General features: G+C 40.7%; 1 protein-coding gene across 2 annotated transcripts in view; it reads right to left on the bottom strand.

Moving 5' to 3' along the window:
• CDYL (chromodomain Y like) overlaps positions 1-22,285 on the bottom strand; it is a 191,958-nt gene extending 169,673 nt beyond the window's left edge. For both annotated transcript variants that reach the window (XM_073332144.2, XM_073332143.2), the window contains exon 1: positions 21,982-22,285. In XM_073332144.2, the coding sequence (XP_073188245.1) occupies positions 21,982-22,005 (24 nt within the window). In that variant the 5' untranslated portion in view covers positions 22,006-22,285. The remainder of the gene's footprint in view (positions 1-21,981) is intronic.
• Positions 22,286-24,858: the final 2,573 nt, after the last annotated feature.

Genomic DNA, 24,858 nt, shown 5'->3' on the forward strand with positions numbered 1-24,858 from the left:
TCAAATGAGATTACATATTTGGTTGATAAAGGTAATAGAGTTCATGTAATATACTTAGACTTCAGTCAGGCATTTGATTTGATTCTGCATGACATTTTGGATTAAAAAAACTACAATATAAAATTAACATGGTACAAATTAAATGGATGAAAACTGATAAGTCTCAAAATGTAATTGTAAATGGGGAATCATCATAAAAAAAGTGTGTTTCTAATAGGGTCCTGAAGAGATTAATCCTTGACTCTATGCTATTGAACATGTTTATTAATAACCTGGAAGAAAACATAAAATTATCAGTGATAAAGTCTGCACATAACACAAAGAATGTGGGAGGGATAAAAAAATAAGGAGGACAACTAAGTGATACAGAGTCATCTGGATCATTTGACAAACTAGGCACAAGAAAACAAGGTGTGTTTTAATATGGCCAAATGTAAAATTATACATCTAGGAATGACGAATGTAGGCCACATTTCCAAGATAGGGGCCTCTATCCTGGCAATCAGCAACTCAGAAAAAAGACTTGGGAGCATGATGGAATATCAATAAAACCTGAGTTCTCAGTGCGATGCAGCGGTCAAAAGGGCAAAAGTGATCCTTGGATTTATAAACAGGAGAATATCAAGTAGGAGTAGGGAGATAATATTACCTCTGTATTTGGCACTGGTGCATCTTCTACTAGAATACTGTGTCCAGTTCTGGTGTCTATAATTCAAGGGGGATGTTGATAAATTGGAGAGGGTTGAGAGAAGAGCCATGAGAATGAGTAAAGCATTAGAAAACACACTTTACAGTGAAAAACTCAAGGAGCTCAATCTATTCAGTTTAAAAAAAGAGAAGGTTGAAGGACATTTGATCAGTCTTAGGTCATGTCTACACTACAAAATTATGTCAACCCAAATTAAGTCGGCATTCAGCCACTGCAGTTATTAAATCTCTTGTGTGTGTGCACACACTTGGCTCCTTTTGTCAGCAATGCACATCCTCACCAGGAGCACTTGAATCAACTGTATTGTCAGCGTGGGGCATTGTGGGATGGCTCCTGAAAGCCAGTAACAGTCAATGTAAGCAATGCAATATCTACACTGACACTGCACCCACCTAATTACATCGAGCATGCTTCTACGCTGCTCGGGGAAGTGGTGTTATTAAGTGGACGTAGAGAGGCACTTACGTTGGTGGGAGCCAAATTTAAGTGAAGACATTTCCACAGCTAGGTTGACGCAAGGAAGCTTACATCAACCTAACCCTGCAGCGCAGGTAGGTACCCACATGGGAACAAAAATTTGAAAATGGGCTGTTCAATCTAGCAAAAGGTATAACATGATCCAACTGCTGAAAGTTGAAGCTAGACAAGTTCAAATTAGAAATAAGGTACAAATTTTTAATTGAGGGTAATTAACCACTGGAAAAAATTTACTAAGGTTTGTGTTGGATTCTCCATCACTGGCAATTATTAAAATCAAGAATGGATGTTTTTTTAGAAGATATACTGTAATTCAAAACAGGATAAAATTCAGGGAAGCTCTTTGGCCTGTGTTATGCAGGTGGTCAGACTAGACTAGAGGATGACAACTGTCCCTGCCAGTCTCAATCTATGAACCTATGACTTTTGAATGCTTGACTCTGCAACCTAAGTAATGGTCTTTTAACATATTTTTTATAAAAAATGTAATTTCAAGATTGAGAGGGACTGAGCATGACAGACAGACTTGCATAAGGTCTCTGTTCTGAAAAGCTCACAATTCTAAAATTCACAGGCATGTCATTCTCTAAATTATACTGCAGAAGTAATGCAGTCAGACTATGTTGCTCTGCAGTAGCTTAGGGCTTGTCTACATTTGGAAATTAACTGAAATAGAATTCCAGAATAATGATTTCGGTATAAATTCTAGTGTGGACACTCATTCCACTTTGGTAATGGATTAAGCTAAATTGGGGAAGGGGGCAACTTTTCCTTTGGAATAACCATTTCAGTAAATTTCCTAGTGTAGACATACCCTTAGTAAATGTGGTTGACTTGTAGGCAACAACTTGAAATCACCCATGCTGAAAATACCAATTCCCTAGTTTTAGTGGTGTTTGAGTTATAAATATCTAATCATAAAAGGGTTTTTCGTGTTGTATTTTGAACAACACCTCTGAACTACTGCAGAGTAAACATTATAGAATAACTATGTCACAAGAGACACAGCAGTTTCAATTGCACTGAATTACTTTTTATGTTTATAATGACTAAAAAAACGTCAAATACACAGTGTCAAGGAAACTATTGTTTAAATTGTTTCCAATATGATCTCCTGAGATGTTTCTCCAACATTAGTAACATTTAGAATATTCAATATATCAGTTAAAATTTTCAGTTGACTTCCTTGAATATTAGAGATAACACACACATCTAATCTTTAACTTTCCCACTGAACTATGAATAATTAAAACAAAATATAACCAAATTTAATACAGGTAGATACTAACGCTTGGTCTACACTACCAATTTATCATAGTATCACTACGTCGCTCAAAAGCGTGGACTCCCGGTGTAAAAAGCACTATGTTGGGCTTCTCCTGTCACCACAGCTGCCGACTCTTGTGGAGGTGGAGTATCTACACCGATGGGAGAAGCTCTCCCGTCGGCATAGGTAGTGTCTTCACTAAGCACTGCAGCTGCGCTGTTGAAGCAATCTACATGTAGACAAACTCTAAGAAGACGTTAACCTTCTATATTTCCAGACACTAAGTTTCCCCAACTATTTTAGTACGTGCTTTTAAAGGCAGGGGAATGGTGCAGAGGGCTGAGCACACCTTATTATTTAGTGACTGTAATTACCTTAGTTAAATAATTGTACACTAGAAAATTATCCATATTGATAGATACAGATGTTCGGGGGGAAAAGTGCAGAACACCATCTGGGTCTTACCAAGGAAGGGAAAGGTGTATTAAACCCATAGCATGAGAAAGGGAGACAAATTTCAACCTCATTAAGAGGCAATTAAACAAATCATCTTTTCTCACTTTCTTCCAATGGGCTGAGTTATATACACATGCATGCACACACATGAATAGGGAGTAAGCATTCATTTTATAGTGCATTGTAAGAAACAATTCCAAATAAATCATATTAACATTAGATTATAGTAACAGTACACAATCAGACCTCAGTAAGCAGCAATCACAACAGTACACAATCACCACTTAAAACGTCATTTTGTAGTCACATTGCACCTTGCAATAATATCAAGGAATCATCTAAATCCATAATGCTGCCTACTAATATATGCAATTTTAAATGCTAGGATGAACAGTTTCCTTTTAATACCATACATAGCCTTTGAGGCTGTGTCAAAACATGGCAAGCATAGCTCTTGAAAATAGAACCTCATCCCTCTAAAGTTTGTTATTTTTTTTAAATTTGTAACAATTTTATGTTAACAAGCAGCCTAGTAATTAGAATAATGTTAACATGGAAGATAATATAAAGAATTTTACACAACATTAAATTGAAAGAAAAAGGCCCCAAAGAGAAGCAAGAAGAGCTATACCAGCATGCAAAATCTGTCTGTCCAAAACTCAAATATAAAACTTCATTAGCTTTCCAAAGCCAAAGTGCAAGTCACTTAAACTAAAAAATTAAACCCAGTTCAAAATATTAGAATAAAGCTTATATATATATTTTAAAGGTTTAAGTTAGTGAATATAAGAAGGAAAATAAGATGTTCAAATGCTACACATAGCAGAACATCTTATCAGCAAAAAAGAGGGCTCTATTTAAATTCAGTTTTTCAGTCAGCTGCTATCTGAAACTGAGAGGAAAATATCTGAAACCTATGTATAAAAATTCCAAAAAACGAATTCCTTCTGGAGGCATGGACCCATGCACATCCAAGAAAACAGGGTTTTAAACAGAAAGGTACAGTTATGACTAAAACTAACCTCTGACCCCAAAAGAAGCTTTGCTCACTCCACATGTAGAGCCAAATCTTGTCCTTAGTTACACCCATGTAAACTCATTGACTTGAATAAAGTTTCTTGAGTATAACACAATAGAATATGGCCTATGCCCAGCAATAAGACATAAAAACGATGTCTATTCTAATTAAAAATGAATATGTAGCACAATATGCTATGCTTTCTGTGGGACTGTGCACAGAAAATGCAACCAAAACAGATTGTGACAATCCTGTAAAGAAAAGCTCTGTGCAACTCGAAAGTATGTCTCTTTCACTAACAGAAGTTGTCCCAATAAAAGATACCTCAGCCATGTTGTCTTCCTAAAATCCTTTGGCAGACACGTCTATAACTAAAATATTAAGACCTACTTTGAACTTTTTACACTGCTTATAAAGTAAATAAGGCTAGATGCAAAAACTGAGGTGGTTAAAATTAGCTATGCAACTTAAATACTGCCGCTCACATTGCTACACGGGAAGAATTTACTCTCCTGGTCGAAATATTTCCCTTTTCAATGAGCTGAACTACCAGGTCACCTGCTAACAATGTAGATTCTTTCCTGTCTGGAAGAAATGTATTGTCATCTCCCTTAACAAATAGCACCGTATTGTTCCCAGCTGGTTTACTTATGCAATTGTGATGAGAAAATGTTTTCAAAATGATGTGCAGAAGATGTACACTTTGATTGGGGTATTACAATTTATTTCATTTGAATACACAACATAAAAATGCACACAAGTTTTTCCTCTTTCTCTTTCTTATATGATTGCTATGTGTATAGAGTGCTATATTCAAATATATTTTACACATATACACCCCTTGACTAAACCTGGATGCGTTGGATGCTGAAAGCACCTTGGCTAGTGTATGCGTCTATGAAAAATAGAGTGCTATATTCAAATATATTTTACACATATACACCCCTTAACTAAACCTGGATGCGTTGGATGCTGAAAGCACCTTGGCTAGTGTATGCGTCTATGAAAAATACAGGCTGTCTACCTACATTTTAATTCCAGAAGGGACTATTATGATCATCCAATCTGTCCTCCTGCATAACAAAGGATACAGATTTTCACCCAGTAATCCCTGCATCAAACCCACAGCCAATCTTTAAATAAAGATTTCAATCAATAGAGAATTCACCACATCCCCAGATACATTGTTCCAATGGTCAATTACCCTCTTTGTTAAACATTTTCACCATATTTCTAGTCTGAATTTGTCTACTTTCCGCTTCCAGCCACTGGATTATGTTATGCCTTTATCTGCTGTATTAAAGGGCTCTCTGGTATCAGAGATCATGTCCCCACATATAGGCCATGATCTAGTCACCTCTTAACTTTCTCTTTGTTAAGCTAAATAGATGAAGCTTCCTCTTCAGTCTTGCAGCGTAAGGCTGATTTTTCAGATTATTCTTCTAGTTCTTTTCTGAATCCTTTCCAATTTGTTGATATCCCTTTTAGATTGTGCCACCAGAACATTCTAACAATGGTCAGACTAATGCTGTAGACTGAGTAATAACATCATCTCCCCATTTCTCATTTTAAAAATCCCTACTTATGCATCCAAGGATTGCACATGAGCTCTTACCCACCACATCACATGGCAACCTCACATTCAGTTGGGTATCCATCATGACCCCTCAATTCTTTTTTCAGTTAGGGATTCCCAAATACAATCCCTCATTTTATAAGTGTGCCCTTCAATCTTGGTTCCTAGACACATGACCTTCCCTTTAGCTGTATTAAAACACACACAGTTTGATTGAGCCCATATTGCTTTTTTCTAGTTCTCTGGAACTTTCCCGAATATTTCAAGTTTTGTTAAATATCAACAATCAGAGCTTCAGAAAGCTGCTCAGTCAATTTTTAAAACTTCTGAATGCAAGCTATCTGGTCCCATAGATTTTAAAGTGTTTAACTTTAAACGAAAATATTTATTGACTACTTCTGCTTTTTCTGCATCATTGACAATTTTATCATCCCTTTCTAGCAACAGACCTACACCATTACTAGGATTTCTGTTGTTCTTGATATAGTTTTTTAAAAGCCCTCTACATTGTCCTTTACCCTAGTGGCCATGGATTTTTCATTAATTCCTTTCACTTCCCTTATCAACTGTATGCAATTCATGATGGCTAATTTATGGCCATTGTTGTCAGCTACATGTAGTTGTTATAGATTATTTTATTTTTCCATTGCTGCTTTCACTTCCCTTCTTACTCAGGGTGAAGACTTCTGTTCTGATAGCAGAATCGTGGTTTGGGGACCTCTTGTGAAGATTTTTTTTTTTAATCTCCCAATTATCATACACATTTAAAATTTAAATCAAATCAGTTTTGCCCATTGTTATTATTTTTAGCTTCTGGAAGTTGACCCTTTTTTAAAAAGTGCCAGGTATATATATATTTATTTTAAAAGTCCCAGGTTGGGACTACTTTCTCTTTGGACAAAACAAACGTAACTAGGTCATGATTACTTTTATCTAGGCAATCACTAATTTTTCGTTTAGTGATTTTTCATTAGATTTCACCTTTGTCAAAATGAGATCTAATATAGAATTACCTCGAGTAGGATGTAATACTTTTTGTGATAGAAAATCATCTAAATTTTAGAAACTCCACGGAAGTTTTACTAGTGTCTGCATAACACCTCCAGTTTGAAATACATGATAGAAAGTACAGTTTTTTCTACACATCATAACTAGTTGTTTGAAGTATGGTTCATCCTGTTTGCTAGTTTGATTTGGTAGTCTATAATGGATTCCAAACAGGACCACATCTTGTGATTTGTCAGAACACTGATCTATAAGCATGCTGGCTCCTACATTTCTGAACTGTCAATTATTCTAAAGCATGTAATGGTAGTTTTGGTATAGAACAACACCTGCTCTATTTCTGTCTTCAGGATCCTTCTTAAATAGGGTGTGTATTCAGAGATTTTAACATCCCAATCATGTGACTCCTCCCACTATGTTTCAGTAATAGCTATTGTATCAAAATTTAGTTTTAATAAATGAGCACTTGAAATTCTTAGACACCTGAGAAGTGAATACAATCATTGGTATGCAGGCAATTAAGGAATTTCGTCTCTACATCCCTTCAAACCTTGATTCTTTCCATTTATGAAACCTTGAGCCTGAATTATATTTTTGCCTGGTGTGAGACAGCAGTGACCATTTCAAGACCACAGATAAAGAAATTAATTCTGCACAACACTGGAAAGTTGTATATCACTGGAAAGCTGGATTTAACATATTTTTTAAAAATATGAACTTCAAATCACATTCTGAATACGCTTTTGCCTTTCCAACTCCATTCTTCAATTCAAACTTGATTTTACTTGCTACTATATTCTGAGAATGGTTAGAGCTAAAATTTAATAGTTGTAATCCCAGTTTTCAAATGATATAAAACAATGATAACCCGAAGCTCAAACTATCAAAATGATGCTGGAAATGAATTGGAGGGGAAATGTAAGGTGGTAATTAGAACTAATTGTTTTTAGAATGTGGATCTACCCTGAAAAGTGAGTTAAAAAAAAAAGCTGTCATAAATATAAAGGGAAGGGTAACCACCTTTCTGTAATACAGTGCTATAAAATCCCTCTGGCCAAAGGCAACATCCTGTTACCCGTAAAGGGTTAAGAAGCTCAGCTAACCTGGCTTGCACCTGACCCAAAGGACCAATAAGGGGACAGGATATTTTCAAACCTTGGGGGAAGGAAGGTTTCTGTTTTGTGCTCTTTGTTTACGGGGTTGTTCTCTCTTGGGACTGAGAGAGGCCAGACAGAAACCCATCTTCTCCAACCCATCCTAATCCAAGTCTCCAATGTTGTAACCAGTATAGGTAAGCCAGGCAAGGCAGATTAGTTTATCTTTTGTTTTATGTGAGTTTTCCCTGGTCTAAGAGGGACGTTTATTCCTGTTTTCTGTAACTTTAAGGTTTTGCCCAGAGGGGGATCCTCTGTGTTTTGAATCTGAATACCCTGTAAAGTATTTCCCATCCTGATTTTACAGAGATGATTTCTATCTCTTTTTTTTTTTTAAATAAAAGCCTTCTTTTAAGAACCTGACTGATTTTTCCATTGTTCCAAGATCCAGGGGTTAGGGTGTTTGATGATTTTGTAACCAATTGGTTAGGATATTATTCTCAAGCCTCCCCAGGAAAGGGGGTGTGTAGGGCTTGGGGGGATATTTTGGGGCAGCGGGGGGGGAAGACATCTCCAAGTGGTCTCTTTCCCTGTTCTTTGTTTAAAACGCTTGGTGGTGGCAGCATAGGGTTTAAGGACAAGGCAAAGTTTGTACCCTGGGGAAGTTTTTAACCTAAGCTGGTAAGAATAAGCTTAGGCGGTCTTTCATGCGGGTCCCCACATCTGTACCCTACAGTTCAGAGTGGGGAAGGAACCCTGACAAAAGCATCATGGGATTCCACCTTCAGTATTTATCAGTGATTTCCATATCTAAGCATGACTAGCATTTAAGTAAAAAGGTGTTTTTAAACTGCCACCATGTCCAATTCAGCTTGGGCTTGGAAAATCAAACTTGGTACTTTCCATCTTGCACATCACCAACTGTAATAGAGGCTCTATCAGGCAAACTGCACCATCCGTTACACCTGTGCAATCCAACTGTTTTCACCTTGTGTTTGCAGAGGTGTTTGAATCCATAACTGGAATACAGTAGGATTTCACAGGTCTGCAAAATTTATATTTCTGGTAATGCTCTCCAAGAGGGAAAAAATCCAGAACTTTTAATAAACTACATGATTATCATGCTTTAAACTTCATTTTCTAAAATATTTGTGGTGAATGAATATTAATTATGTGTATCTCAATAGCTTCACACAAAATTCAGAGAAATGTTAACATTTATACATCTTAGCTCTAAAAGGGTCAGAGGTCACATGAGTCCCATGTAGATGCTGAAAATTTCCCACTGTCACATGAAATACTGAAGTTATAGTGAAAAAAAATCAGACTTAAGGGGGAAAATACAAGTCCACTTCACTGGGATGTGTACCTCCTCTTGAACGTACACTGCTACTTGTGATGGCACCATCAACATGGGATTCAATGTCCTCTCAGATTTTGTTGGGAGTTAGAACTAGTTGAGGGACAAATATTTTTGTCTTAAACTTCAAATATTTTGAACAAATATTTTGTTCTTAAACTTCAACAGTTTTGGGAAACTAACCAACATTTAACTACAAAGAAAGATTTTTAAAAATCAGTGGAGATTTTTTTATCTCTTGCCAAGACAGGGGAACATTTTGGTGAAATTAGGATAAATGCATCCAGGATCCATTAATTTTTCAGCAAGTTTCAGCACCACCAGCACTACTCAACTACATTCATCCACTAATATCACCCAGAGTCTCCAGGACCATGCCAGCAGTGGATAGAAGGGTGGATCATCCTGTACCAGATGAGTGAAATAGAAGGCATGGGCATTTGCCTTCATGGCAAATACCTAATTTCTCAAGGCAGAGGGGGAGGAGGCATTTCTGTTGTGGCTTGTGCTTGTGGTATAATCTCCTTGCATGTGACCCACTCAGTCTGCCTCTGTACACATGCATACATACACCATATTATTATTATGAACGTGACTGGTAGCACTGCCTATTATTAAGGTTGCCCTAGACTTTCCATTATTAGACCCTGTTTTCAGTTGCTGATAACTTTAACTATTTGGACTGAGACATTCCAGGCTGGGCATCTACATCGGACTGATTTGAGGGAGGAAAATTCAGACAAAGTAGCTCAGCTACTTCCAAGAATGAGTCTGAGGAAAAATATATTGTTTTGTTCTGGTGAGGTTTTCTTTGAAAAGCTCTAGTAACCCCAAGCATTGGAACAGGAACTTGAAATTTGGCAGTGGGATGGCCTGTGAAGCAAGGATGTACCTTTTGCCATCCCTTTGAAACTCCACCCAAATTTGGCCAAGTTATTTTCTGAAAAACTGCAATTTGCATTTGCTCCATCGAGACTTGATAAAGCTTTGTAGCTTCATTTCCCATAGATTCCAACCGCACCAAGCAGGCACCAACCAATGGCTGTAGAAGGCCTAACAGGACTTTCCCTATAATTACAGTTTCCTGAATACATCAGGGCAAGTCCAAGCCCAAAAAATGAGATCAGGGAGCCTCTCTCTCTTGTGCTCTCAATGACCTCCTCCTGCTGATGACCAGGTAGCATGGAGGAGGTAGCTGCCTGAATCAACTGCAGAGAAGACAAGAGTCAGGCCTGAATTGGGGGACAGGGAGCGGAAGGGGGAGAACTGGCTGGGCAAGGAAACCGGGACAAGAAGCCAGGAAGGGGTGGATTCACTATGTGCAAATTAGCAAGGTTTTACTATATTATACTTGATAACAAACAGGTTTTAGGTGTATGGTTTTGAAAACATATGAAATAGTAGGTCTTTAGTATCACTATTTTTCTGCAGTCATGGACATAAACTGCCAAAGCAAACAACTTCTTGATGCACTGACATCCATGTTTCAACAATCTTTCTGTCAACAGTGTGACAAAGCTCTGTCCTTGCCTCCGTGGGTCCCGCATTTCCTGGCAGATTTCTCTAGCCTCAGAGGCTCACTGTGACCCCCCACGTAACCCTTCTTTCTCTAGAGACAAGGGTCACAGTCTACTGAGCCATTTTCATCATAAAACAGCAAGGGAGGGGAGGAGAAGTTATCCTTCCTTGCACAGTCTCTGTTGTCTCCCAGTCTCAGTGATTAATCAGGGGGCAAAGGTGGGGGGGGGAGCCCGGGCCCACCCTCTACTCCGGACTCCAGCCCAGGGACCCTAATAGTATCAGCTATGGTAGCTGACCTTATAGAAACATAACATGTACAATTCCCTGGGCTACTTCCCCCCCCCCAGCAGCCCTCCCTTCCTCAAGCTCCACTTCACCCTTACCTCAGGGCCTCCTTCCTTGTGCCTGATATGGTGTGTCCTACTCAGTTTCCCCAAGAGCGCAACTTCCTCCCACAGCTCCTGACATGCATACCTACCTGACTAACTGGGATGCTTTTAACTAGTTTCAGACAGTCCCTGATTGGCTTCAGGTGTCCCAATCAACTAGCATTCTCCCTGCCTTCTGGAAAGTTCTTAATTGGCCCCAGGTGTCTTAATTGACCTGGAGCAGCTTCCATTTCACTTAACCTGATACCAGGGATTTGTTTAGCCTGGAACGAATATATCTATCTCCCACTACTTTTCTATAGCCATCTGGCCTTGCCCCGTCACAACAGCCTTACAACACCACGTCCCAAAGAAAAGTCCTTCAACTCTTGAATTTATACCTTATCTCTTAGAATCAAATATTTTGTTAAGAAACTGAAGCCAAATAAGAGCATACCTTGAGAGATAAAATGAGCCCAACATGACAGAGAACAAAATAAACAAAATCCTGCAATATGAAGTAAAAGGCTATCTTTCTGACATAAGTTTTGCCAAGAGACGTTTCTTCTTATATGAATAAAATAAATTTTTATGATCCTTCAGAACAAAAAGATAATTATTGGTAATTTGTACCTTGGAATGCAATTCCCTTGTTCATATTGATCATCTGTAATTTGGATAAAAATACAGCTTTTCAACATATTTATGCTGAAACCATGCCTCCAGAAAACCAGAAGATGTTAAACTAGCTGTGGGCTTCTAAAAATTTTGTCTTATCCAAGTATTTCCCATACTACACAAAAAAAAAGCATACAATGAACCATGAGGATGAAAATTTCACAGCATCTAGTTTGTTTTGTTTTTAAAACATGTTTCCAATCAGAGATCAAATTCTTTCCTGATCAGTGATCCAAGACAAGCACTTGAAAAAACACACTGGCCTGAAAACATTTGTACTGGTCTGCCAACGTATTCCAAGTCCTAGCATCTGTATGGCAAATAAATAAATAAATAAATGACGTGACTTTTTTCTTTTTAAAACCCGAACTGTAACAAACAAGGTTAATTTTTCATTTACCATTGTAGGGTAAGGAAGACTAATATACTGAAATATAAATAATAAAATTAACTGAAGTTTATGGTTATCTACTACAGTGGTTGACAGTTTCAAATACCCAGTAATAGATTCTGGAATTCATTACTACAATTTGTTTTACTGTAACACCATGACCTTTCTCTCTCATTTTCTGATAGATATTTGTATGTTCTACATCAAAAGTCTGGTCATACAAGACAGCTAGATCTTATTTTGCTATACGGATCGCATATACTAATCTCGTCTCAGTTGCAAATTTTACAAGTCTTCACTGGGATTGTGAAGCTCTGCCCCTGAGTAGACCACTGGCAGGGAATGAACCTAGAACATCTGCATCTAAAAGCATGAACCTCTACTGCTTCAGCTAAAAGAGCAAGAATGAAATCCTGGTTCCACTGAAGTCAATGACAAGAAACCCAATGACTTCATTAGATCCAGAATTTTATCCCAGATCTATTAGCTCAGAGGCAGTAATAGACACAAAAACCTGTATGTGGTCTAGTTTAGAGGTGGACAAGCGTTGTTAGTATTGAATACAATTGTGCAAATTTAACTGCAGGCAGAATCAGCTTCTGCAGTTGGATGTAGTTAACAATTCTAACGAGCAGCAGGCCAGAATAGAATCCCTCTCACTCTCTTGCAGCTGTTTTGACTCTGTAAGGCTAACTGGAGGAAAAGTTATTCCTGCCACTAAAGCAAGCAGCTATTACTTCATTAGACAACATATCTATTATGAAGGTTTTAATCATTATATTAACTTATGTAACTACTTTTCATAGGGGAACCACACTTTTAAAAACAAACAAAACACACATCTAAACCACAGAACCTTGTTTCACTACTGTCAGCACATTACAACTTCAGAGTCTTTATTTTTTAAACATTTTTATAATTTAGGCTTAATGTCAACTGAAATGCATACCTATATAATATTTTTATGGACAAATTCTTGCTGAGATAAAACACCTTTTATAAGATATTTGAGTAACTGGACTTTAAATCATGACACTCTCTACAAAAGCCAAATCTGAAATATGCCATAAAATAAGTGATTTACACAAGCTAGTCTTATTCCAGAAAACCACCCCTTGTATAACTGTTAATTACCAAAATAGTAAAAAGAATTTACCTTGTTTGCAAAACAAACAAACAAAACAAAATAAAATACACAACTCTGGACACCAGAAGCATAAAAGAAGTCCTGGTTAAAAAAATTAGTGTTTCCCCCATACAATATTTCAGAATAGTCTCGAGAAAAACTTAAATGGTCTCAATGTGTGTCTCAAAAGCAGGGAAATCTGGAAGTTAAGATGTTTCTTATTTTGAGTTTTGTTTGTTTGTTTTTTAAAAGGGACTGCATAGCTGTGTACTGTGTAAATGTGGCTGGGCCACTCAAATTCAAAGCAACATGGCCTTGAGGCAAGGAGAACCCTGACAGTCATTAACCCATTTTATCATTATATTTTATACAACAGGTTTTAAAATGTACAAAGTGTCACTGAAACATCACAAACAAATTGATAGTTACAGTAATTACTTTGTTTCATTATTCAAGAGAACAAGTAGACAGTTAAACAAGTATTGAGTGAATATGCAAGTGGTTTTCTTTCACATTTTATACTAACAAAATGGCTACAAAAATCATTAAAAACAGAAACCTACCTTAGGTTAAGAGAATGATTTTCATTAATATCCATAAATCCATCTTTACAAACATCTAATGCAAAAGATCTATAGTAGATCACCGCTAAAGAGGCACATGCAAGTCTATTGAGGATGTTTACCAAAACGGTAATTACTCTTGTCTTCATAGCGTATTGGACCAACCTGCATTAGAAAGTCTTATGCTAGTTTTGTTTTTCTATTAATATTGACAACAGATCAAAGAGCTTAGTTTTAAAGAATACCAAATTGTTCTGTAAATATTAGGAAAAGTCCATCAAGAAAAAAAATTACACACTAAATTAAGTGTTATGGCCACTGAAACGACATTTGATCATGAAAGATACATAAATGACTAACAATATTCTAGGTCAAGATAAAGTGTGAACAAAATGTAAGACTATATACCAAAGGGAAACACTGACATCTTTAGTATTAATTAGTGCAAAAAAAAAAGTTTAGTGATATTTTACACAGTAAAGGCAACAAGCTATTCAACAAGATTTATATGCAACAGCAAGTGCCAAGCGAACAGGGGGAGGAGGGAGTGATAATAGAACTGACCTATAAAAAAGGAGATATGAGTGAGAGCAAGAATCACAGAGGAATCATCAGATTGAGTATTCCAGGAAAAAGCATTCATTCCCCTCTGCAACGTCCTGGTGAAGAGGTATGTGGAAGCAGTGCTTACAGAGGAATGGGTAGGATTCAGACCAGAATGAAGTACAACAAATCAGCTATTTTTGATAAGACAGTCATTGGAGAAATATACAGAACACAACCAAACCTATTACAACAATTCTATAAGACTTCAAACAGGCTTTTGATAGCATTTTGTAGAAAGGGTAATGGCAAATCTTAAGATTGTATGGCATCCCAGAACTGAAATTGATCAAGTCAATAGAAAACATCTGCAGCAAGACCAGGAGCGTGGCAAGAGAAAACAAGAAGCTGAAGGATTAGTTCAGAATGACAGCAAGGAGTGAGATAAGGATGTATATTATCGCCAGATTTGTTCCACTTGATACTGGAAGCAGTACTGTCTGTAGCACTGAGAGATGAAACGAGAAGAGTCAGGCTAGGAGGAAGAACAGTGAATAACCTTAGATTCACAGATGATATTAACCTCATAGCATTGACCAAGGAGGATTTACAGAGAATAACCTCATTCAGACCCACCGTCACTGCTGAGTTGATGGACAGGAATCAAAGAAAGAGAAAGAAGAGAAAAAGTGACAGTTAAGGTTGCGGCAAGACACATCTATTCACCCAAAATCTTAAAAGCACAGAAAATAAGAAGTTAAGGGGAAAGATTTGTGCATTTCTTTCCACCCTCATATTATTGGCAGTGTGGTAGGCACCATGCCAACACTCCATAATGCTTTCACTTCCATCTTGACAAGATACCCAAAAGCAATGTACAAACCCCACCCACCCCGCAACTCATCAAATTTGCATGCTAACACAAAACCTTAAGAGTGACCTCATAAGCTTTTATATCAACAGATCAGCACATCTGAGTGCCACACATTCAGAAAGTTATTTTGTCTTTACACTGTTGAGGTAAATCTTAATGTTTTGTTTGAGTGCAAATCTGCTGAGGTTTGGGTATGTTGTGCTTTTGCATATCTATTTAAGATGGAAGTGAAAGTCTTAAGAAGCCTTGGAGTGTATCATCAACAGTGCTGCAGGCAATTGGAGGGGTGGAAAGGAACACACAAGTCTTTCCCCTTCACTTAAAAGCATGGAAATAAGTTTAGTGAAGATGAGGCATGTCCAGCCAGAACCTTAACTATCACTGAACATTGGGGCGTGGGGGGGGGGGGGTTTCCACTCCTAATTTCCTAGGTTGTTTGGTTTTAGGTACACCTTTGGTGTATCTCAGACGATAGCTCCCAAGGGTCAGGGAAAAGCAGTGCTGCATCTGTCTCGTAATCAGAGAAAGAAACTGAGCTGCTGACGCTGCTCCTGACTACGTCAACCCTCCTGAAGACCGTGCGAGGACGTGATGTGCTTTAGTAAATTGTGTGTGTCTAATATTTTATTCTTATTGAAGAGTTAATGCAAGTAAGGATAGCCAGAGCAACTGTCCATGATAAAATAACCTATCAGCTGGAATGAACTTCTGTGAAGAGTCTATGTAATCCGCAAGCGTCATGGCCACCATCTTGGCCAACACTGAACCAATGACCTCCAGAACAAAAAACATGGTGTCCTTACAACTTGAGCTAAATAGCATGGGCAGTCACAGGCTCATATCCTTTGTGGACTGGACACAAAAAGGGGCACATAACACACACTAGGGGGTTACCAAAGGAAAATGTGTGACAAATTAATAAAATGTGTACTTTGGCTATTCACATCATGTACAGATTAACATGGTTTTAAAATGTTTTTTCCATTTTGTGATTCACATGCAACTATACCATCCTCCCACAGAGTAACAGAAGGATTTGAATCCCTTGACCTTCAGAATCCTACCTTAGGCCCTTACTCTTTGAGCCACAGAAGTAATTGCTAGTGTCTTTCTAAGCTAGCTACTTGAGAGCATGGCACACTTTCACAGTGGGTTGCAAAACTATTTAGTAGCCAGCAGTAGAATACTGGGGAACAGGAATCCTAGATTCCATCCTTTGTTCTCAGAGGAGTGTGAATCATAGTGGTTAGAGATTGGATAACCCAAACTGTTTTAGCCACTGTGAGGTGCAGTAGATAAGATGCAGGTTTGTCATATTAGAGATGTTACTGTATGCACAGAACCCACATTGTGTAAGTTCTTTGTTAACTTACTTTAAAAAATGGGAGGGAGCAGTGGCTCTTCCCTAACTATTTTCTAGGTTGGCTGTCTCAGTAAGGTAGTTAACCACACGAGAATTTAAACAGCACTTAGAAGTGAGATTTGAACACACTGTGTCTTCTTTGCAAGCTTGGGAATTGTTCCTTTAGGCCAGTGGTCCCAAACTTGTTCCGCCGCTTGTGCGGGGAAAGCCCCTGGTGGGCCGGGCCGGTTTTTATTTACCTGCCGCGCCCACAAGTTCGGCCGATTGTGGCTCCCAGTGGCCGCAGTTCGCTGCTCCAGGTGAATGGAAACTGCTGGAAGCGGCGCAGGCCGAGGGACATATTGGCCGCTGCTTCCAGCAGCTCCCATTGGCCTGGAGCAGCGAACCATGGCCACTGGGAGCCGCAATCGGACGAACCTGCGGATGCGGCAGGTAAACAAACTGGCCCGGCCCACCAGGGCCTTTCCCTGCACAAGCAGCGGAACAAGTTTAGGAACCACTGCTTTAGGCTACATGGGATTCTGATTAGTTGGAGAATGGGAAAGCAAGTCTCTGCCCCTCTTCGAAGTGAGAAACAGCAATTCCACCACAGCACATTTGTTGTCAAATAACATTTGACTGGTCTGCCTTGGTGCATCAATTTGCCATTATGGATAAAAGGTTGTAAACCACTTTACAGACAAACAAAACCTAACTGATATTCTAGGAATCAGCACATGTGGAGAAACAATGTGGCCAAAGGACAGGTGCCAGAATACTTTATACTGCTTGCTAGAGAAAAAAGAGACACACTCCACTGGGGGGGGGGGGGGGGGAGGGGGAGGAGAGGGTCACCCAAATAGGGGATTGTAACTCATTCTCAGTATCAATTCATTTTTCATCAAACCACCAAGAAAAATATGTCAGTAGTACTCAAAGTTTATATTGTGTGTTTTGGTTTTTGCCATTTCCGTGACATTTTTTAATAAAATAAGAGGTTTAAATTTCTTAATAAAACAGATCAACTTGGACTATGGTTTAGATACCAATACACCACAATATACGGAAAGATCCATGTGTTGGAGTAGATATTTCCCATCCAGGAGAAAATTTTTAAAAAGTACTATTTCAAAAATAAGCATATGAGCAGTAGTCCTCTGTAGTCCAAGTATATTTTATGTGTAGGACAAAAATTGTATGCACAGTGTGTGATTTTTCAGAGATTTTAAGGCTAAAAGTGATATAGTCTGACCTCTTATATAACACAGGCCACAGAATTTCATCCATTTACTCATGTAATGAGCCCCAACTTGTGATTTCACTAAGCCTGTGCAGATTTTTACATTTTTTTTGAGATTACATATTGTCTTTTGAAGTGAAGTCTTACATATGTTCAAGAAATATATTAAGGATGAAAATATAATTTTTAAAGGCTCCTGAGTATCTTTCCTTACTGTCAGGTTTCAGAGTAACAGCCGCGTTAGTCTGTATTCGCAAAAAGAAAAGGAGTACTTGTGGCACCGTAGAGACTAACCAATTTATTTGAGCATAAGCTTTCGTGAGCTACAGCTCACTTCATCGGATGCATCTGTGCATGCTGTAGCTCACGAAAGCTTATGCTCAAATAAATTGGTAAGTCTCTACGGTGCCACAAGTACTCCTTTTCTTTTTTCTTTCTCCTTACTATAAGCATATGAAAGTCAGTCTGAAAATGTGGACTGCAATGGCTGAAACATGTAAAGCTTTAATATTTTTAATGGAAAAAGACTTGATAGATGTTAAGTCATATGATGATCAGGTTTATGAACAATGACAAAGTGAAATACAAAATGAAAAGCAGTAATGTTACCCATTGGCTAAATTCAGGTGGATTTGGTTTCCGCTGCTTCCTGATAAAACCCAAAATCATTGACTTAACAAAAGCAAAATCAGACCTGGACCATGTTTACTCATTAAGAGAAATTCATCCAATGGGACAAGTCAAAAGCTGTAACATCAACAGAAATGTTTATAGGCAGAATGGAAACACTTTGTATCTAATCACACTACAGTCTCCAAAAGCCACAAAATAACTCACATCACTTCCACTGCACAAAGTCCACTGCACTAAAATTTAGAAATGAGTGTTTTCCAAACCCATTGCAGCAAGTTTTTTGGGTTTTGTTGTTTTTTTTTGGGGGGGGGGGGGCGAACTGCCTACTAAATGCCAGACTTTTTGTTGTTGTTGTTAAGCTAGCTGTTAATGTGCAGTTGTACCCAGAAACATTTAAACGGGATAACCTTCATGATTCCAACACAAATCTCTCACACCACCAACTATTTAGTATTATTTTAATCCCAATCACCACTACAGAGCTCTGCCAGAAGAGGTTAGGCAAACCACTACAAAGTACTTGCAACTTGCTTTGCAGTTGAGCTGTCTGTATAATTTGGGATCACCAGTTCCCCTGCTGATCCAACAAAAACTATTGATTATCATCTTGCAATAGGGAGGTGCCAGCAAAGCAATGAAAGTTGGTCAAGGTCTTTCATAAACACAGAAGAAAAGAGAGTGAAATAAACCAAACTGCAGGAGAAACTAATCCTAATCTTTGCTTAAATAGCTGTTAAGTATGCACAGGAGTTTCTAAAAGGGGAGTGCACTGGGGGGTACGGGGCAGGGGAGATGCCATAAAAAAGAGCAAGTCAAACCCTTACATGTGGACAAATTTGGGAAAAAGTGAGAGGGACCTTTCTGTCACTTGTCTTGTCCACCAACTGCCTCAGGTCCATCACCAACTGTAACATCACTTGAAAAATTAGGTAAGGCATTTAGAAGGAAAAACACTCACTTGTCACAATCATGGATATACAGTCAAGATCACATCTTTAGGTTATCGTCCAGAAGAGAAGAGAAAAAAATAAAGCAAAAAAACAAAACAAAACAACTGATCTCTGATGTCTCTCCACAATGAATCTTTCAGATTTTCTTCTGATCTTGCATTCTTTCTTGAGCAATTAGTTACCATTAAAAAGGCCCCTATAAAAGCTCATGAACTAATAATAGATAGGATCCACAGCTTGTCCAAAGTATTCTTCCAAAGTTTTGGGGTCTTTCAAGTTGTCTGCATTTGAATTACAAATCTTGACCTATAACCATGCTTCCTGTCTCAAGAGAAAATATCCTTAATAACAAGAGTTTAAAAAAAAATCCTCCAATACAGTGACTGAATGGTCAGTGCTTCTGAATTTTTAATTTTACTTGCAACAAAATTCTCAATTCAGGTTTCTATTTTAGAAGGACTGGGGTCTTTTGACACTAGCATGTTTAACTGTCATTGTTAGACTGATTAACATTTTCAGATATTTGATTATATCTCTTGATCAAAACACATGATTAGACTGGAAAAACAGGGCTGTAATCACACTTGATAGGGCATGACTTTGGACTGCATATTACTGAATGCAAAGAATCATATAGCACCTTAGTTAAAAGACAACTCACAAAAGAACAAAAAACAAAAACTAGAAGCAGAGTTAGAAGTACTCAGTCTATACAGTTGTAGTTTAATGAGTTCCAGTTACCTATAAAAACATTCAACATCTCATGTCTTCTAATGGTTCAGCATCAGGCACTGATGGCACAGCCATGCAAATTCGTCCTCCAGAAGAAACTTGGCAAGGTTGGACAGCAATTTTGGTTTTAAATTACAAAAATCAGTGACAGTTTGTCCATTTATAAATCATACAAGCTTTAAAATAAAAGTTTAGTTGCCTTATGCATACTCTTCACTTGGATAATTAAAGAATTAATTTTATTTTTAGATTAAGAATGATAAAAAGTAATCCATGACAATATGGTCCAACCACTTTTGGTGTTTTGAAAAAAACAGGCTTTTGAGTAACAGGTGGAATAACTAGACTGCTCAGAGGACTGGCAATGAGATATAGAGTTGTTCACTTAAGTCATCATTTCAAAAACACTGCCAAGTGACCAAAATGCATTACTATCATAGTGGAGCTCAGTGGCCCACTTGGTATGAATTTGTAGACCGAATGCAATTCCTAGTAAAACAGGATGGAGGGAGCGGGGGAGATTGGTTGATTTTGACACCTACAAAACTGGTATTCTATATGACAGTCTCAAACATCAGATATTGGTATCAGACAGGATACCAGATTAGAAATGCTTATGCTCCAAAGAGGACAAATACTGTAATGAGAACAGAGTCTAAGGGCCCAATTCCTCAAATCCGTTTACCAGCAGAACATCCACCAAAATCAATGCAAGTTTTGCACCTAGAGGATTTCCCAAATCGATCCCCAAATGTATCTTCTTACTTCTAGAAATGACCCCTTCAAGACTCAGTTGAGCCACATTAATAAGGTGGAAAAACTTGTAAAAGCGATTAGCTATGATTTATCTGACTTGGGAATAGAGGCCTTTGGTTTTCTGGTCCACCAATTCAGCACCACGAAAGCCCACTTATAAATTTAAGCGTACACAGGATACTTTTCATTGGTTTATGTGTGTCTATTCTTCCATCATTGCATGTATGTAATTCCATTAATGGGCGATTTTTATACACGCACCAGTAGAAGAGGAAAAAAAAAAGTCTCTGTGCACTCTTCTACAACTGAATCTTAAAGACACAAAATTCCAACCACCGGGTACAAATAGTCTTTTCTTTTTTTTTTAAATCTGCCTTAAAATGCATTTTCCCAAGAGACAAAACCCTTGCTGGCTCAGGCGAATACATATTTATCAAAGAAATCAGAATGGATCCAGAATAATGACTGTTCTACACTCCCAAGGATGGCTTCTTGTAAAAATAAAAACAAGGAAGTTACATCCAAGAGAAACCATAATGCTTTTCAATTAAGGTTAAGGATGTGAAATTGAGGCATCAAAAGACAGGAAATTCAAAGTTAAGGCTATCTCAGTCTCATCTCATCCCCTCCTTACCCCAAGACCCCAACTCATGCCCTGACTGCTCCCTTCAAGCACTTCTCAACAACCTGGTGATTGATGGTGTGTCAGAGCCTTAACTTTGGCTCTCATGGCTTCTCTTACAACCTTTAACCTTCTTGTTCTAGCGTGTGAGGATGAGCAGTTTAAATTTTAATATTTTGCATCACCTGAGCTTGCTGCATGGCCAAGGCACAGGGTGGTACTTTGATACACACACATACGGAAACTCCCTCCGCCCCCAACACATGCCACAACTCGGCTTTGCCCACATTTTTGCACACTACCAAGCGGCACACTTTTGTGTTGCACTCTAAACAGGGCGCTGCTGTCAGCGCTACTCCCCACCATCCAGCAACACCCCCCGCTGGAGTCAAAGTGTTGTTGGGGGAGCACAGGCCAATGGCAACACTCTACCGTCTCCTCCTTTCAGTCATATTTCCGTCCTCCTCCAGCAAAACTGGGGAGGAAGGGGGGGGGCACCAGGCACCGCGGCTTGGGAGCCCCGCACCCGCCGGGCCCTGCAGAGAAGGGGCAGCAGCAGGAGCAAGTGTGGTGACAAGCCTGCAATGTTTCAAACAGCCCCGAAAGAAGGGCGGGGGGTCGGGCAGTGTGTGCACGGGCGGGGGCGGGGGGGGGGCAGGGCTGGTGCTCTGGGTCATTACCTCGTAGAGTTCCTCGGAAGCCATGCTGGGGAGTCTCACAAGGTGGAGTTGGGGGCTGGTTTGGAGATACTTTGTTTCAGTTGGTGTCTGTGTGGCCTCCCTCCTCCTCCTCCTCCTCCTCCTCCTTCTTCCTCCTCCTCCTCCTGCGCGCTGCTGCCTCTCGCTCCCCGGTGCAACTGGCCGCCGCTCCCCGCACGAAATGCCAGCGCTGCGGCGGCGGCGGCGGCGGCGGGGGCTGCGCGCAGAGCAGCTGCGCAACTCGCTCGCGCACTCACCCGCTCGCTCGCGCGCGCACACACACACTCACCCCACACTCACCCTCGCCCACACGGCGGCTCCCCGTACCCCCACCCCTCTGTCCCCGGCTCGCTCCCCAGGATCACTAATCGAGCGCAGAGAGAGCGCCACACGCAACCCGCTCCGGCTCGACTTCAGCCGCCTCTCGCACCATCCTCCTCCTCCTCCTCCTCCTTCCCCCGCTTTGATCTCCCATTGTCTGCGCGGCGGAGGGCACCGCGAGGCGGCGGCGGCGGCGGCGGCGGGCCAGCCCGCGCGAGCTCCCTGGCCGGGCGCGGCGCAGGCTGGCACAGCGGCCATGGGGCTGGCTGGCCGCGCGCGTTGAGGCGCCCGCCTGGCTCCAGCCCTGGAAAGAGCGTGTGTCCCGCTGGGGCGGAAGGGACGGGCCGCCCGGGCAAGGGGCCGCCACACTCCGCCAGCCTGGGAGGAGAGGCAAAGCCATGGGGCGAGTCCCAGTGCTCACAGGAGATGGGGCCTGCTAAACCCTCACCGCCTCCTGTCCCCACCGGGATCCCCATCCACCTACTCATCATCCTCCTGCAACTCCTACTCATCCCTACCATGATCCCCATCCATGCCACCAGGATCCCTGTCCACCTCCTCCACATCCCCACCAGGATCCCCATCCACCTACTCTTCACCCTCCTGCTCCTTCTAGACATCCCCATCAAGCTCCCCATCCACCCACTCATCCTCCTCCTGCTCCTCCTACCCAACCCCACCATGATCCCCATCCACATACTCATCCTCCTCCTGCTCCTCCTACCCAAACCCACCATTATCCCAATCCACCTACTCATCATCCTCCTGCTCCTCCTCCTCCTCCCCACCATGGTCCCCATTCCCCCTTCTCATCATCTTCCTCCTGCTCCTCCAACCCATCCTGATGGTGATCCCCATCTACCTACTCATCATCCTCCTACTCCTCCTGCCAATCCCCACCATGATACCCATCCACCTACTCATCATTCATCTGCTCCTCCCTCCCATCCCCACCATGGTCGCCATCCACCAACTCTTCATGCTCCTGTTTCTCCTACCCATCCCCACGAGGATCCCCATCCACCTACTCATCAACCTCCTGTTCCTCCCACCAGGGATCCCCAGCCACTTACTAATAATCCTTCTGCTCCTTCTACCCATCCCCACCATAATCCCCATCCACCTACTCTTCTTACTACTGCTCCTCCTTCCCATCCCCAACTATGATCCCCATTTACCTCCTCCTCCTCCTTCTCCTCTTTCTACCCATCCCCACCAGGATCCCCACTCACCTATTCCACTTCCTTCTGTTTCTCCTACCCATCCCCACCAGGATCCCCATCCACCTTCTCATCATCATCCTGCTCCTCCTACCCATCCCCAACAATGATCCCCATCTACCTCCTCCTACTCTTCCCATCTATACCCACCGTGATCCCCAGCCACCTATTTCACATCCTACTCATCCCCACCATGATACCCATCCACCTATTCATCATCCCTCTGCTCTTCCTACCCATTCCCACCATGATCCCATCCACATACTCATCATCCTTCTGGTCCTCCCTCCCATCCATAACATGATCCCCGTTCACCTACTCATCCTCCTCCTGTTCCTCCTACCCATCCCCACCATGATTCCCATCCACCTACTCCTCATCCTCCTGCAACGCCTACTCATCCCTACCATGATCCCCATCCACCAACTCTTCTTGCTCTGGTTTCTCCTACCCATCCCCACCAGGATCCCCAGCCACCTACTCCTCTTCCTACTGCTCCTCCTACCCATCCCCAACCATGACCCTCATCTACCTACTCCTCCTCCTCTTCCTACCCATGTCCACCAGGATCCCCATCCACCAGCTCTTCATCCTCCTGCTCCTCCTACCCATCCCCATCGTGATCCCCATCCACCTTCTCATCATCTTCCTGCTCCTTCTACTTATCCCCACTGAGCTCTGCATCCTCCTACTCATCATCCTCCTGCTCCACCTACCCATCCCCACCAGGATCCCCATCCATCTACTCCTCCTTCTCCTGCTCCTCCTACCCATCCCCAACAATGATACCCATCTACCGCCTTCTACTCTTCCTACCTATGCCCACCGTGATCCCCAGCCACCTATTCCACATCCTACTCATCCCCACCATGATCCCCATCCATCTACTCATCATTCTCCCACTCGTCCCCACAGTGCTCCCCATCCACCTACTCCTCATTATTCTCGCACTGTAAAAAACAAAAATTGTATTTTTCAATTCACCTCAAACAAGTACTGAAGTGCAATCTCTTTATCGTGAAAGTGTACCTTACAAATGTAGATTGTTTTTGTTTACAGAACTGCACCCAAAAACAAAACAGTATAAAACTTTAGAGCCTACAAGTCCACTCAGTCCTACTTCTTATTCTGCCAATCGCTAAGACAAACAAGTTTGTTTACATTGACAGGCAACAATGCTGCCTGCTTCTTATTTACACCTGAAAGTGAGGACAGGCATTCACATGGCACTTTTGTAGCTGGTGTTGCAAGGTATTTAGATGCCCGATATGCTAAACATCTGTATGCCCCTTCATGTTTTGGCCACTATCCAAGACAA

This window comes from Lepidochelys kempii, chromosome 2 (genome assembly GCF_965140285.1).
Source record: "Lepidochelys kempii isolate rLepKem1 chromosome 2, rLepKem1.hap1, whole genome shotgun sequence".
Taxonomy (NCBI): Eukaryota; Metazoa; Chordata; order Testudines; family Cheloniidae; genus Lepidochelys; species Lepidochelys kempii.